The 17543-nt window shown below is 41.8% G+C and overlaps 1 protein-coding gene across 3 annotated transcripts; it reads right to left on the bottom strand.

The window, feature by feature from the left end:
* Positions 1-1142: 1142 nt before the first annotated feature.
* LOC100136147 (translocating chain-associating membrane protein 1) lies at positions 1143-17063 on the bottom strand. Of its 3 annotated transcripts, none has more exons than XM_036934611.1 (12): positions 16899-17060; positions 16706-16862; positions 14893-14956; positions 11392-11516; positions 11028-11144; positions 6096-6154; positions 5460-5544; positions 5203-5273; positions 4208-4312; positions 3774-3917; positions 3137-3291; positions 1143-1254 (listed from the first exon to the last, which is right to left on the bottom strand). In XM_036934611.1, the coding sequence occupies exons 2-12, from the start codon at positions 16826-16828 to the stop codon at positions 1184-1186; spliced, it is 1119 nt and encodes a 372-aa protein (XP_036790506.1). In that variant the 5' UTR covers positions 16829-16862; positions 16899-17060; the 3' UTR covers positions 1143-1183.
* Between the last annotated feature and the right edge of the window lie 480 nt (positions 17064-17543).

Raw genomic sequence — 17543 nt, 5'->3', positions numbered from 1 at the left:
TTTTAGTCAAATATTATATCAATTTGGGCTTCTTGCGGTCAATTTGCAGTCTACAAATGATTTGTAATTATGTTCCGGCCCCCCCTGACCATCCGCTCAAGAAAAACAAAAACGTGGCCTGCGACTGAAACTAGTTGATGGTCCCTGGCATAGGGTCTAGGGGTGGATCTGGGATTGGGCTGTTGACCACAGCTAGAGCAGTGGCATGAGAAGGCTGGATGCAGCATGAGGGGGACAGGATATAGGGGAGTCTTTCTGGGGTGGGTAGGGGTTGGAGGGGGGGGCAGGATATAAGGGAGTCTTTTTGGGGTGGGTAGGGGTTGGAGGGGTTGAGGGGGGACAGGATATAAGGGAGTCTTTTTGGGGTGGGTAGGGGTTGGAGGCAGGACAGGATATAAGGGAGTCTTTTTGGGGTGGGTAGGGGTTGGAGGGGTTGAGGGGGGACAGGATATAAGGGAGTCTTTCTGGGGTGGGTAGGGGTTGGAGGGGTTGAGGGGGGACAGAATATAGGGGAGTATTTTTGGGGTGGGTAGGGGTTGGAGGGGGACAGGATATAGGGGAGTCTTTTTGGGGTGGGTAGGGGTTGGAGGGGTTGAGGGGGGACAGGATATAAGGGAGTCTTTTTGGGGTTGGTAGGGGTTGGAGGGGGGGGCAGGATATAAGGGAGTCTTTTTGGGGTGGGTAGGGGTTGGAGGGGTTGAGGGGGGACAGGATATAAGGGAGTCTTTCTGGGGTGGGTAGGGGTTGGAGGGGGGGCAGGATATAAGGGAGTCTTTTTGGGGTGGGTAGGGGTTGGAGGGGTTGAGGGGGGACAGGATATAAGGGAGTCTTTTTGGGGTGGGTAGGGGTTGGAGGCAGGACAGGATATAAGGGAGTCTTTTTGGGGTGGGTAGGGGTTGGAGGGGTTGAGGGGGGACAGGATATAAGGGAGTCTTTCTGGGGTGGGTAGGGGTTGGAGGGGTTGAGGGGGGACAGGATATAGGGGAGTATTTTTGGGGTGGGTAGGGGTTGGAGGGGGACAGGATATAGGGGAGTCTTTTTGGGGTGGGTAGGGGTTGGAGGGGTTGAGGGGGGACAGGATATAAGGGAGTCTTTTTGGGGTTGGTAGGGGTTGGAGGGGGACAGGATATAGGGGAGTCTTTTGGGGTGGGTAGGTAGGGGTTGGAGGGGTTGAGGGGGGACATTATGAGGACTTCTCTTTCTTTGATCTCGGCGAATCAGCTCCGTTGGAACTTACTCCGTTCACTCCATTGGCTGCAAACGACAGAGAAGGAAGTGAAGGTACATGGAGCAAGAGAGAAAAAAAAACTAACAGTATAATGACATTTTCCTCACTTGAATCTGAAAAACTACAATAACTTCATTAAAACAATATAAAATATATATAAAACAATATAAATGGACTTTCCCCAGTATTCTTTCACAGTATCAATGTGTATTTTCTAGCATTCTAGTATAGTGTTGCTTCCTGGGTTATATAGTGTTGCTTCCAGGGTTATATAGTGTTGCTTCCAGGGTTACATAGTGTTGCTTCCTGGGTTATATAGTGTTGCTTCCAGGGTTACATAGTGTTGCTTCCAGGGTTACATAGTGTTGCTTCCAGGGTTACATAGTGTTGCTTCCTGGGTTACATAGTGTTGCTTCCAGGGTTATATAGTGTTGCTTCCAGGGTTATATAGTGTTGCTTCCTGGGTTATATAGTGTTGCTTCCTGGGTTATATAGTGTTGCTTCCTGGGTTATATAGTGTTGCTTCCTGGGTTATATAGTGTTGCTTCCTGGGTTATATAGTGTTGCTTCCTGGGTTATATAGTGTTGCTTCCTGGGTTATATAGTGTTGCTTCCTGGGTTATATAGTGTTGCTTCCTGGGTTATATAGTGTTGCTTCCTGGGTTATATAGTGTTGCTTCCTGGGTTATATAGTGTTGCTTCCAGGGTTATATAGTGTTGCTTCCTGGGTTATATAGTGTTGCTTCCTGGGTTATATAGTGTTGCTTCCTGGGTTATATAGTGTTGCTTCCTGGGTTATATAGTGTTGCTTCCTGGGTTATATAGTGTTGCTTCCTGGGTTATATAGTGTTGCTTCCAGGGTTACATAGTGTTGCTTCCTGGGTTACATAGTGTTGCTTCCTGGGTTACATAGTGTTGCTTCCTGGGTTACATAGTGTTGCTTCCTGGGTTACATAGTGTTGCTTCCTGGGTTACATAGTGTTGCTTCCTGGGTTACATAGTGTTGCTTCCTGGGTTACAGAGTGTTGCTTCCTGGGTTATAAAGTGTTGCTTCCTGGGTTATATAGTGATGCTTCCTGGGTTATAGTGTTGCTTCCTGGGTTATATAGTGTTGCTTCCAGGGTTATATAGTGTTGCTTCCAGGGTTATATAGTGTTGCTTCCAGGGTTATATAGTGTTGCTTCCAGGGTTATATAGTGTTGCTTCCAGGGTTATATAGTGTTGCTTCCTGGGTTACATAGTGTTGCTTCCAGGGTTATATAGTGTTGCTTCCAGGGTTATATAGTGTTGCTTCCTGGGTTATATAGTGTTGCTTCCTGGGTTATATAGTGTTGCTTCCTGGGTTATATAGTGTTGCTTCCTGGGTTATATAGTGTTGCTTCCTGGGTTATATAGTGTTGCTTCCTGGGTTATATAGTGTTGCTTCCTGGGTTATATAGTGTTGCTTCCTGGGTTATATAGTGTTGCTTCCTGGGTTATATAGTGTTGCTTCCTGGGTTATATAGTGTTGCTTCCTGGGTTATATAGTGTTGCTTCCAGGGTTATATAGTGTTGCTTCCTGGGTTATATAGTGTTGCTTCCTGGGTTATATAGTGTTGCTTCCTGGGTTATATAGTGTTGCTTCCTGGGTTATATAGTGTTGCTTCCTGGGTTATATAGTGTTGCTTCCTGGGTTATATAGTGTTGCTTCCTGGGTTATATAGTGTTGCTTCCTGGGTTATATAGTGTTGCTTCCTGGGTTATATAGTGTTGCTTCCAGGGTTATATAGTGTTGCTTCCAGGGTTATAGAGTGTTGCTTCCTGGGTTATATAGTGTTGCTTCCTGGGTTATATAGTGTTGCTTCCTGGGTTATATAGTGTTGCTTCCTGGGTTTCTGCAACTATCCTCTGGTATGTAGTTCTGCTCACCTTTGTCTTTCTTGGACTTGGTCTTGGGAGCTTGGGGCTTCTTGGGTTTCACGGGCTGGGCCTGGGCCTGCTCTCTCCACCTCCTCAGCTGGAAGTTGATGAATTTCCACATCATGAAGGCCTGAGTCACACAGATGGTCGCCAGCACAGTGATCCTGTGGGGGAGGATATTAAAAAAAAGGTGTTAGCCACACTTAAAGTATGAAGTGGTTGATTCCTGAAGTGGTTGATTCCTGAAGTGGTTGATTCCTGAAGTGGTTGATTCCTGAAGTGGTTGATTCCTGAAGTGGTTGATTCCTGAAGTGGTTGATTCCTGAAGTGGTTGATTCATGATGTGGTTGATTCATGTATGTGGTTGATTCATGTATGTGGTTGATTCATGTATGTGGTTGATTCATGTATGTGGTTTCACAGCAATTCACAAATTAGACCATTTGGCCAACTTCCACCACAACCAAGGCCAAATGTCTCTGGTGTTTTGATCCAGCAGTAGAGTGAAATGCACCGTGCACATGCACATGTCAGACACAGTGTGAGGTTACAGTCTTGCATTGCGCTTATCTGCAGTTCATATTGCTCAGTCTCGGTCTAGTCAAGTCATCCCCCCACACATACACTCACTCACTCTCTCTCTTACCGAACAAAGAGCACGTTGAAGTTTCCGTTAGCCAGGTCCAGTACCTGTTGATCAGCGTTGGCCAGGCCGAAACCCACAGTCAGGACAGACAGGGACAGGGTGAGCAGCCGTCCAAGAACAAACAGTATTGCCCAGACAGTAAACCTAGGAGAGAGAGACACACACACACACATATACGTTAGATGCCCATAACATCTAGTGCCTCCCTTCGTTCTCCATCTTCTTTTTTCAATTGATATAAACACTATCATTACTCAAGACCTTATGAGAGTGTAGCTAGCTAGACCAACTTCCTTGTTTAAAATGCTAAAATGGCATCTTATAGGGCTTTGAAGTATGCTGTGTGTCCTCAACTTCAACTCACTCAGTGTGTGACCTCAACTGACCCAGTCGGTCTCTTCTGTGTGTGTGTGTGTGTGTGTGTGTGCGCTCACCCAGTCTGTCTCTTCTCGTTGCTGAAGTAGACCAGGCGGGACACGTGGAAGAGAAGCTCTACGAAGCAGTGCAACACCAGCAGGACCAGAGCTAGACGATTCAGACTGGAAGACACAAAATGGACGCCGTTAGACACTTCATAGAGAGGTAGCTATCACAATGATCTATTTTTGTAAGATAAAAAAAGGCCCCAGAAAGCACCAAAAAGTAGATAAAGTATTGGGACATAGTGAAGCTACTAAGTTCAGCTAAGGTTGAGCGTGGGAGCAGGTCTACTCAATAATCATAAACAACATGTTGACGTGAACCCGCAGTAATGTGAACCTGCAGTAATGTGAACCTGCAGTAATGTTGACGTGAACCTGCAGTAATGTGAACCTGCAGTAATGTGAACCCGCAGTAATGTGAACCCGCAGTAATGTTGACGTGAACCTGCAGTAATGTGAACCTGCAGTAATGTTGACGTGAACCTGCAGTAATGTGAACCTGCAGTAATGTGAACCCGCAGTAATGTTGACGTGAACCTGCAGTAATGTGAACCTGCAGTAATGTGAACCTGCAGTAATGTGAACCCGCAGTAATGTTGACGTGAACCCGCAGTAATGTGAACCTGCAGTAATGTGAACCTGCAGTAATGTGAACCCGCAGTAATGTTGACGTGAACCCGCAGTAATGTTGACGTGAACCTGCAGTAATGTGAACCTGCAGTAATGTTGACGTGAACCTGCAGTAATGTGAACCTGCAGTAATGTGAACCTGCAGTAATGTGAACCTGCAGTAATGTGAACCTGCAGTAATGTGAACCCGCAGTAATGTTGACGTGAACCCGCAGTAATGTTGACGTGAACCCGCAGTAATGTTGATGTGAACCTGCAGTAATGTGAACCTGCAGTAATGTTGACGTGAACCTGTAGTAATGTGAACCTGCAGTAATGTGAACCTGCAGTAATGTTGACGTGAACCCGCAGTAATGTTGACGTGAACCAGGTCTTACTTGAGGATGTAGGCTCCTGCGATGTGGACCAAGTACAGAGCGATATACACCAACTGCCGAGGAATATCCTCCTACACAACACACACACACACACACGATGTCAGTAAAATACTCACTTTGTTAGTGAGCTTAATGCCCTCAAGCAAATGTTTGATTTTTTTTTTTTTTTTTTACAATGTTAACGTATGGAAAGCAAACACGAAATGCCTAGTCATTCTACTCCAGTACAGTAACTTCACACACACACACACACTCACCTTCTTGGTCTTCTGAAAGTAGAGCTCGGGCAGAGCGTGAAGCCAGTAGCCCATCTGACAGATGAAAAAGAACTTCAACTGAAACCTACAAGCAGGACAAACAAAAACACCAAGTCTGTCAATTCTACCTTACATTTAGTCTTTTTTGGTTATTTATCAGAAACCTTTCTCCAGAGCAACTTACAAATCAGTGCATTCAACTAAGCTAGGTAGATCACAGTGAGTAAACCTTTCTCCTCAAAAAAAGTAGCTATCATTTGCAATCAAATATCTCAGAATAATTAAAAATCACTAATCATATTGTTTTAGAAAAACAATGGGACATAGGATGAGTAATGCGGACTAAAGACTCCTTCCATACGAGAGTCACTACCAACCTGTATGTTTAAACAAACCCAGCTATTTCCCTTAACGTCTATACAAAAAATACCACCAGATGACATTAGTTTACATATGGAACTGAGAACCAAGAATGATGAGTGGCGGTTGGTCATTACAAAAGGAAACCACTAGGGGGCGATATGGAAAACACATGGAAATGTTTGTGTTTAGTTGTACACATGGCTCTTTAAAAAAAAAAAAAGGGGGGGAGTACTTGTTTGCGTCGTGTTTACATGGTTTGACTTCAGTACTTACGGCATCAAGGTATGGGGGTAGCCTTCCCACAGATTCACTGGGTTGGACAGGAAGTTCTCCTGGACGAGAATATTAGAAAGAAAGAAAGAAATATGAGGAGGACAATAAGAGAGAGGAGAAATGCTAATCTGCGTGGCTGGCTACGTGAATAACGTGATACGCCTTTTATATTTCATTTTGAATTAACTCAACGCCTCCAGCTGTCAAATGAGCTAGCTTATTTAGCTCTCACCGGCCACAATGGATTTAAAACTCTAACCGCAGAGAGGATGCTGCAAAGCTCCAGCTAGCTCCTCGTTAAAATCCTACCCCCCCTCCAGAAGTGTCACCAGGATAGGATGATTTTTAATATGGATGTAAATATGAACAGAGTCAAGTACAGAGGGATCCTTGATGAAGCCCCGCCTCCATGTAATATTTCTGTTTTTTATTTGTAATAAATTTGCTAACATTTCTAAAAAAAATAAAAAGTTTTTGCTTTGTCATTATGGGGTATTGTGATGTCATTATGGGGTATTGTGATGTCCTTATGGGGTATTGTGATGTCCTTATGGGGTATTGTGATGTCCTTATGGGGTATTGTGATGTCCTTATGGGGTATTGTGATGTCCTTATGGGGTATTGTGATGTCCTTATGGGGTATTGTGATGTCCTTATGGGGTATTGTGATGTCCTTATGGGGTATTGTGTGTAGATTGATGAGGGGGGGGGGGGACAATTGAATCAATTTTAGAATACGGCTGTAATGTAACAAAATATGGAAAAAGTCAATGGGTCTGAATACTTCCCAAATGCACTGTATACAGGGTAATCATACTATATACAGGGTAATCATACTGTATACAGGGTAATCATACTGTATACAGGGTAATCATACTGTATACAGGGTAATCATACTATATACAGGGTAATCATACAATATACAGGGTCAGTTCCACTCTATACAGGGTAATCATACTATATACAGGGTAATCATACTATATACAGGGTCAGTTCCACTCTATACAGGGTAATCATACTATATACAGGGTAATCATACTATATACAGGGTAATCATACTATATACAGGGTAATCATACTATATACAGGGTAATCATACTATATACAGGGTAATCATACTGTATACAGGGTCAGTTCCACTATATACAGGGTAATCATACTATATACAGGGTAATCATACTATATACAGGGTCAGTTCCACTGTATATAGGGTAATTATACTATATACAGGGTAATCATACTATATACAGGGTCAGTTCTACTGTATACAGGGTAATCATACTATATACAGGGTAATCATACTATATACAGGGTAATCATACTATATACAGGGTAATCATACTATATACAGGGTAATCATACTACATACAGGGTAATCATACTATATACAGGGTCAGTTCTACTGTATACAGGGTAATCATACTATATACAGGGTAATCATACTTTATACAGGGTAATCATACTATATAAAGGGTAATCATACTATATACAGGGTAATCATACTATATACAGGGTCAGTTCTACTGTATACAGGGTAATCATACTATATACAGGGTAATCATACTATATACAGGGTAATCATACTGTATACAGGGTCAGTTCCACTATATACAGGGTAATCATACTATATACAGGGTAATCATACTTTATACAGGGTAATCATACTATATAAAGGGTAATCATACTATATACAGGGTAATCATACTTTATACAGGGTAATCATACTATATAAAGGGTAATCATACTATATACAGGGTAATCATACTATATACAGGGTCAGTTCCACTGTATATAGGGTAATTATACTATATACAGGGTAATCATACTATATACAGGGTCAGTTCTACTGTATACAGGGTAATCATACTATATACAGGGTAATCATACTATATACAGGGTAATCATACTATATACAGGGTAATCATACTATATATAGGGTAATCATACTACATACAGGGTAATCATACTATATACAGGGTCAGTTCTACTGTATACAGGGTAATCATACTATATACAGGGTAATCATACTGTATACAGGGTCAGTTCTACTGTATACAGGGTAATCATACTATATACAGGGTAATCATACTATATACAGGGTCAGTTCTACTGTATACAGGGTAATCATACTATATACAGGGTAATCATACTATATACAGGGTAATCATACTATATACAGGGTAATCATACTTTATACAGGGTAATCATACTATATAAAGGGTAATCATACTATATACAGGGTAATCATACTATATACAGGGTCAGTTCTACTGTATACAGGGTAATCATACTATATACAGGGTAATCATACTGTATACAGGGTCAGTTCCACTATATACAGGGTAATCATACTATATACACAGGGTAATCATACTATATACAGGATCAGTTCCACTGTATACAGGGTAATCATACTATATACAGGGTAATCATACTATATACAGGGTCAGTTCTACTGTATACAGGGTAATCATACTATATACACAGGGTAATCATACTATATACAGGGTCAGTTCTACTATATACAGGGTAATCATACTACATACAGGGTCAGTTCTACTGTATACAGGGTAATCATACTATATACAGGGTAATCATACTTTATACAGGGTAATCATACTATATACAGGGTAATCATACTATATACAGGGTAATCATACTATATACAGGGTAATCATACTATATACAGGGTAATCATACTATATACAGGGTAATCATACTATATACAGGGTAATCATACTATATACAGGGTAATCATACTATATACAGGGTAATCATACTATATACAGGGTAATCATACTATATACAGGGTAATCATACTATATACAGGGTCAGTTCCACTGTACCTAACCATAAACAATGTCTTTCTTAAAATCAATACACACACATATATATTTTTAAACCTGCATATTTAGCTAAAAGACATCCAGTTTAGCAGGCAATATTAACCAGGTGAAATTGTGTCACTTCTCTTGCGTTCACTGCACGCAGAGTCAGGGTATATGCAGCAGTTTGGGCCGCCTAATTTGCCAGAATTTTACGTAATTATGACATAACATTGAAGGTTGCGCAATGTAACAGCAATATTTAGGTTTATGGATGCCACCCTTTAGATAAAATACAGAACGGTCCGTATTTCACTGAAAGAATAAATGTCTTGTTTTCAAGATGATAGTTTCTGGACTCGACCATATTAATGACATAAGGCTCGTATTTCTGTGTGTTATTATGTTATTAAGTCTACTATTTGATAGAGCAGTCTGACTGAGCGGTGGTAGGCACCAGCAGGCTCGTAAGCATTCATTCAAACAGCACTTTCGTGCGTTTTGCTCTGCTCCCCTTGCTCTGCATGGGTAACACTGCTTCGAGGTCGGCTGCTGTCGATGTGTTCCTGGTTCGAGCCCAGGGAGGAGTGAGGAGAGGGACGGAGGCACAGTCATGATGCTCTAAATGGTACAGCTGTAGAACATTGAGGACCCAGTGATGTGGACACCAAGGAAGTTAAAGTGTTTGACCCGCTCCCACTGCAGCCCATCGGAAAAATTGGGGGAAAAATTGGGGAGAAAAAAAAAGGGGTAAAAAATAAAATGAAAAAAAAAAAAAAGACCGCGTCATCTGTGAATCTGTTGGGGGCAGTATGCAAATTAGAGGGGATCTAGGGTGTCTGGGCTGACGGAGTTAATATGTTGCCATAACCATAACTCTCAAAGCACTTCCTGATTACAGACGTGAGTGCTACAGGGTGGTAGTTATTGTGACACGAAGCCTTAAGTGTTCTTGGGAAGAAGAATGATGTCGGTCATCTTAAAAAAGGTGCGGGGATTACAGACTGGGGACAAGGAGAGGTTGAAAATTACAGTGAATACGCGTCCTGGAATACCGTCGGGCCCCGCGGCCTTGACCTGATTGAAGACCTTCATTTAAAAGCAATGTTGTTATTGGGGTATTTTTGTTTTGCATGAATACCGAGGCTACTACTTTCAACATTTAGCGGGCATTATTGTGGTAAGACAGCTGTGTGTTTTCAGCTGCATTCACATTGGGTTTCTTCACCTATTAAAAACAGCCCGTTACCAAAAAGGCCTTGCTTGTAGCCTATATTCATTACCAAAACGGCCTTGCTTGTAGCCTATGTTCATTACCAAAACGGCCTTGCTTGTAGCCTATATTCATTACCAAAACGGCCTTGCTTGTAGCCTATGTTCATTACCAAAACGGCCTTGCTTGTAGCCTATGTTCATTACCAAAACGGCCTTGCTTGTAGCCTATATTCATTACCAAAACGGCCTTGCTTGTAGCCTATATTCATTACCAAAACGGCCTTGCTTGTAGCCTATGTTCATTACCAAAACGGCCTTGCTTGTAGCCTATATTCATTACCAAAACGGCCTTGCTTGTAGCCTATATTCATTACCAAAACGGCCTTGCTTGTAGCCTATATTCATTACCAAAGTCAAAGTCAAGACCCCCCCCCCCCCAAGCTTTTCCAAGTCTGTCTGCTTGGCTCGGTAGGTAATATTCACCAAATAAGACATTTCTACCCTCTCTGCATTAACTATATGCTGCTGAGACAAGTTAATTTTAAACATTTCATGTCGACAGCGGCGCCAATAAAAAAAGTCAAGACCCCCCCCAAAGCTTTTCCAACCCCACTTTCAGACAAAGACCCCCCCCCCCCAAGCTTTTCCAACCCCACTTTCAGACAAAGACCCCCCCCCCCCCAAGCTTTTCCAACCCCACTTTCAGACAAAGTCAAGAGCCCAATGCAGACACACACACAGAAACACACAGACAGTTATACCCAGTAAACAAATAGTCAGGTATTAAAACATTTCTAAAAATCACCTATTAACATCCACACACACGTAAACAAATAGTTTAAACCATGTACTGATATAACGATGCTCGTGCCACACACACACATCTACCTACCGACATGAGGATGTTGGTTCCCCATCCGAAGGAGAACAGGTAGAAGGCAGAGAGCTGGCCTGATTCGTTGAACTTGCTGTGCTTGGTCTTCGAGAAGTGCATCTTCCGGTTGATTTTCTATATAAAAAAAATTTAAAAAAGAGACACATGACAATGAGTCAATCGAGGTCAAACTGATCAGCGATTATCAGTGCCGGATGATCAACTTCGCCGTCAGAATATCAAACGGATCCGTGGTTGTCTTGAATGTAATTTGTTTTAATGTTTTTTATTTTATTTATATTTTTATCAAATAAGACTATAATAACCAATGAAATGTACAGAAAAACATAGGAAGTGTGTTTGAGTGAGTGCCAGTACTTACGTCCAGAACATACTCCTGAATGATGGCGTGGATAATGATGGCCACCAGCATGTAGAAGAAGACCGTAGCCACATCCTTCAGACCGTGGTGGAAGTGGTTCACCACACTCTCCTCTGGCAGGCCCTCTGATAGGGAGACATAAAGAACGCATGATCCCTTCACGAGCCGGTTCATAAAAGCCTTGACGTTACGGCCCCCAATGCTTTCTATTAGTAAATAGAACGTAACGAGATTCCTTGCTAGCAGGCAGCCTCTGAAGTTCCTTCATACCGTGGGGGAAGTGGTTCACTACGCTCTCCTCTAGTAGGGAGACACAAAGCATTTACTAAGCCTTTTATAACCCTTCATAGTTGCCTTATTATGCTGTATATACATTTATAAGAAGTTGTTCAAAACAGTCTCTTCTGGACCCTCTGATGGAAGAGATGCATACAGATTAGAGTTCGACCGATTAAATCTGTACGGACAATTAATTTGGGCCGATTTCAAGTTTTCATAACAATCAGTAATCGGCCTTTTTGGACACCAACTATGGCCGATTACATTGCAGCGTCAAAAGGACCTTGTGGCTGCAACGAGCCAAGGTAAGTTGCTAGCTAGCATTAAACTTATCTTGTAAAAAAAACAACAAAAAAAAAACAGAAGTATATTTTTATAAACCTGCATATTTAGTTAAAATAAATGCATGTTAGCAGGAAATATTAACTAGGGAAATTGTGTCTCTTCTCTTGCGTTCTCATTGCATGCAGAATCAGGTTATATGCAACAGTTTGGGCCGCCTGGCTCGTTGCAAACTGTGTTTCTTCCTAACAAAGACCGTAATTAATTTTCCAGAATTGTACATAATTATGACATAACATTGAAGGTTGTACAATGTAACAGCAATATTTAGACTTAGGGTTGCCACCCGTTAGATAAAATACGGGACAGTTTCCGGATTTTACTATTTAATGACCTAAGGCTCGTATTTCTGTGTGTTTATTATAATTAAGTCTACTATTTGATAGAGCAGTCCGACTGAGCGATGGTAGGAAGCAGCAGGCTCGTAAGCATTCATTCAAACAGCCCTTTACTTCCCACAGACAGGGAATTGTTATTAGGATTAAATGTCAGGAATTGTGAAAAACTGAGTTTAAATGCATTTGGCTAAGGTGTATGCAAACTTCCAACTTCAACTGTATACGAAATATAAAATGGTATAGCGAGAAATAGTCGATGCTCATAATCCCTATAATAACTACAACCTAAAACTTCTTAACCGGGAATATTGAACCACCAGCTTTCACATGTTCTCATGTTCTGAGCAAGGAACCGAAACGTTCGTTTTTTTTTTTTTTCTTACATGGCACATATTGCACTTTTACTTTCTTCTCCAACACTTTGTTTTTGCATTATTTAAACGAAATTGAACATGTTTTATTACTTGAGACTAAATAGTTTTTATATATATGTATTATATTAGGTTAAAATAAATGGGTTCATTCATTGTTGTAATTGAATAATTTAATCATTATTTCAAATATATATATATATATATATATATATATATATATATATATATATTTTTTTTAAATCGTCCGATTTATCGCCTTTTTTTTGGTTCTCCAATAAAATAGGTATCGGCGTTGAAAAAAAATCATAAATCGGTCGACCTCGAATACAGATGCATCGTTACAATTATACTAAAGTTACCTTCACTATTAAAACATCTTTGCTTCACAAAGCCTCTAAAATCACAAGGTTTTACTCAAGCAACGACACTACCAAAGCCCTGCCTGACCCGCTACTGTAGTAATTTAGCTTCAACAAACATCAGCCTGTTAATAATGAATGACTGAGGGGGGGGTTTGAGTCCCAAAATGGCACTCTTTCCTATATAGTGCACTACTTTAGACCAGGGTCCATAGGGCTCTAATCAAAAGTAGTGCACTACTTTAGACCAGGGTCCATAGGGCTCTAATCAAAAGTAGTGCACTACTTTAGACCAGGGTCCATAGGGCTCTAATCAAAAGTAGTGCACTACTTTAGACCAGGGTCCATAGGGCTCTAATCAAAAGTAGTGCACTACTTTAGACCAGGGTCCATAGGGCTCTAATCAAAAGTAGTGCACTACTTTAGACCAGGGTCCATAGGGCTCTAATCAAAAGTAGTGCACTACTTTAGACCAGGGTCCATAGGGCTCTAATCAAAAGTAGTGCACTACTTTAGACCAGGGTCCATAGGGCTCTAATCAAAAGTAGTGCACTACTTTAGACCAGGGTCCATAGGGCTCTAATCAAAAGTAGTGCACTACTTTAGACCAGGGTCCATAGGGCTCTAATCAAAAGTAGTGCACTACTTTAGACCAGGGTCCATAGGGCTCTAATCAAAAGTAGAGCACTACTTTAGACCAGGGTCCATAGGGCGCTAATCAAAAGTAGTGCACTACTTTAGACCAGGGTCCATAGGGCTCTAATCAAAAGTAGTGCACTACTTTAGACCAGGGTCCATAGGGCTCTAATCAAAAGTAGTGCACTATATAAAGGGAACAGGGTGGTATTTTGGACGGGCGCCCTGACTCTGATAAGACTATCAGTTCATTCAAATAAAAGCCGATATCATATAGAACATTCCATCATTCCACAAGCCCTCCTGTCATTCGTGGCTTTACATGAAGGAGTGTGTAAAATAACATTCATTCACCTTGAGATGAGACGAGGATTGTGTCACAAAATGGTACCCTTGATAGTGCACTACCCAATGGGCCCTGGTCAAATATAGAGCAATATTTAGGAAATGGGTGGCAATTTGGGACTCACACAAGACCTCTGATATTGTGGCCTGTTACACTCCAGCCCCAATCCTTCCAGGACGACCTAGCAGGAGGACCTAGCAGGAGGACCTAGCAGGACGACCTAGCAGGACGACCTAGCAGGACGACCTAGCAGGACGACCTAGCAGGACGACCTAGCAGGAGGACTTTATAAAATCAGGAAGACTAAACGTAGCTCCACAGGGAAAAAAGGAAAGCTCTGAAAGAAGGTGTTCTGGAACTGGTAGGCCATGTGAGAACTTCTATTCTCTAACACACAGGAGAGGCCTTCTAATTCAACAACTACAAGTGGTCTGTAGATTCTAGTCATTGTTTCTATACTGGATAACAGGCAAACTAGTTCCACACACACACACACACACACACACACACACACACACACACACACTAAAGAACAGGTGGACAAGAACGGAAGGTAATTGTTGACTTGGAATTCATTCAGAATAAAATGTCAAGTTAGAAAAGCAATAAGAGGAAGATACCACCTCCATCCAACCTCCATCCAACAACCTCCATCCAACCTCCATCCAACCTCCATCCAACCTCCATCCAACCTCCATCCAACCTCCATCCAACCTCCATCCCAGATCCTTTGTCTTTTTAGAGCTTCACTGTTTGACCCCAGTGAAGAAAAATAAGAAAAAAAAGGACGCACATTCAGGTGGATCCACTAAAGAAGTTAAACTGACCGTTTGCAGAGGTCGTAACGTTGTATTGGACAGTGATGAACAGCACTGCAACCTTCGAGGTGACCTGCATCACAGCGGGGGACAAGGGAGAGGATTGATTAAAGGACGTGAAAACACAGGGTTCAGTCCCCAATAAGCACCCTATTCCCTATATAGTGTGTTTACTTAGCCTGGCTCTGGTCTAAAGTAGTGCACTATATAGTGAATAGGGTGCCATTTGTGACACACACCCAGGTGCTTTTATCTGAGTCATTGACTAAAAGCAAACCACAGCATGATTTTCTCATTAGCCTTCTGGCCTCTCTGTGGGTAGCTTACAGTGGTGTTAAATAAACCAGGTAGCATTGTAGATTTACTGACTAGACCACAAAGTATCAGACAGAAACACATGTCACTTTATATCTTGTTTACATACCCTACATTACTCATCTCATATGTATATACTGTACTCGATACCATCTACTGTATCTTGCCTATGCCGCTCTGTACCATCACTCATTCATATATCTTTATGTACATATTCTTTATCCCTTTGCACTTGTGTGTATAAGGTGGCGGTTGTGAAATTGTTAGGTTAGATTACTCGATTATTATTGCATAGTCGGAACTAAAAGCACAAGCATTTCGCTACACTCGCATCGACATCTGCTAACCACGTGTATGTGACAAATACAATTTGATGTCGAGCTTGCAAACCATTCAATCCAATACTACAGATAAGATTGAATGGAAACCCGGGGATTTGGATTTTATTAAGACGTATATAAATATGGAAAGACTGATTCATAACTATACATTCGTACAACTCTGTTTTGGAATGCAGTAGGTAATTTATATTAGAAGTGCATCGTCAATGTCAACAGCACATCAAGGCACAAGAACTCAAACTCCCATAATGCGTCTCCTCAGCTCAATGCTGGCGCTGAATTTTATGCTGCATTCACGTCGAAGTCTGAACTAGGAAACTCGGAAATGTACAACCTGCAAATAGATGAACGCAGCACAGTTAGCAAGTAAAACTTTCCTAGTTACAACTAGTACATTAACGCAGCATTAGTAAAGGATGATTCATGTAGCCTACCTAGAAAGCTAAACATGAAATCAAAAAATATATAATTCAGTGTAAACCAACAATAAAAAATATATTTAAAAAAAAACCTAAGCTCTTCAAATTTGTAAACGGAATAGGCGATCCTAAGGACTTTATGGATCTAACTTTGTTTTTTCCGAACGAGCGGGGCTACCTATAAACGATGACAAGCTCACAATCACCCAGTGATTGCCACGTAGCCTACACTTTAGTTGCGAATAAAAAAGTATCCGATGCTGGACAGTCTTGCACAATATTGTAGCCAGCGAAATTGCCATTTTTGTGGTCGCTAAAATGTAACAATCTATGTAACGCTCGTTCCAGTTAGGCTACTTTGTTGTCCCAAATACGACACTTTTGTGTTGTTATACGACGTAGGCCAAGTCACTCAAATGTACAAGTGACCAGACAATAGGCAACCCGACAGAGATGGGTTACAGTTTTAAATCTAACTAGGCTACTTACACGCCTTTTCAAATCAAAAGACACTTCTGCTATTACCATTTACTTGAATAGTACAATAAGGACAACCTAACAAAAAAAACATTGTCACTAGAGCAGGAAGAGTAGATCAGCCATGTCCGTTTTCAAGAGACTTTTTGACGGAACAAAATCATCTTGTCTGCCCAGTTGACACATTATAGTGAGGCTCATTATGGCCTATTTGGAAAGCCAGGTCTTACTGCATATACCAGACCCCTCCAACCTGTGGACAAGCCTTACCTCAAACATCAACCCGAGGAGGAACACCATAGCAACACAGGACACAATATCGGCATGGTTCTGGATGATAAACTCGTGGCTCAACACCGGCGGGTTCTTGTTGGTCTTTTTGCGGATCCCCATTTTTACGTCTCCCAAAAGTGAACTTTTATTGACCGGCGCGACTCAGCAGCAGAGTGAATCGGGTATGACCACGTATTCGGTATTGTTTTCTGTCCGTCCCCGTCAGCTCTTAAAGAAAGCCACCAGTCTTCCTCCTGCTGCGCTCTCTCACACACACACACATAACCACGGGCCAACAAACGAACATCGAGTCACTCTTATTTTTTTGTGGGAGGATCAAACCGATGCGCGTTGCTGCTAGAGAGTTGTTTTTTTACACACCCTCTAGAAGGTTCGTGAGCGGTTTACCGCCCCCTATATGTCCGGAGTATGCAGACCGTCGGTTTTATGTGCCACCCGACAACTACAACCCCGCAAGTATATTCGATCTACATGATGACCACACCGCTCACGTTATGTGCCCGGGCGTTGCAAAATAAACGTGCACATACATGTTATTCAATCATTGCATCCAAACTGTTGACACGCGTCAACGAGCGTCTGCATGGCCAGGAGCTAAAATAGAACTTGATTCTATTTGTGACGCATTGATGGATGCAAGTCCCGCCTATCTTCATTGGTTTTTAGGAGCATATTACCCACGTGGGTGATTGAAAGATGAACCGAGGTTCACACCAGTCCAGTGGGGTGGTGGTAATGCACCTTAAAGTTGGTTGCTAACCGCCATATAAAGTCCAAAGAAGAAGAAGAAGCCTGACGCAGGGGCGATTTTAGC

This window comes from Oncorhynchus mykiss, chromosome 11 (assembly GCF_013265735.2).
Source record: "Oncorhynchus mykiss isolate Arlee chromosome 11, USDA_OmykA_1.1, whole genome shotgun sequence".
NCBI lineage: Eukaryota > Metazoa > Chordata > Actinopteri > Salmoniformes > Salmonidae > Oncorhynchus > Oncorhynchus mykiss.
Note: the sequence above shows the minus strand (reverse complement) of the source record. Positions and strands in the feature narration are given on the sequence as shown.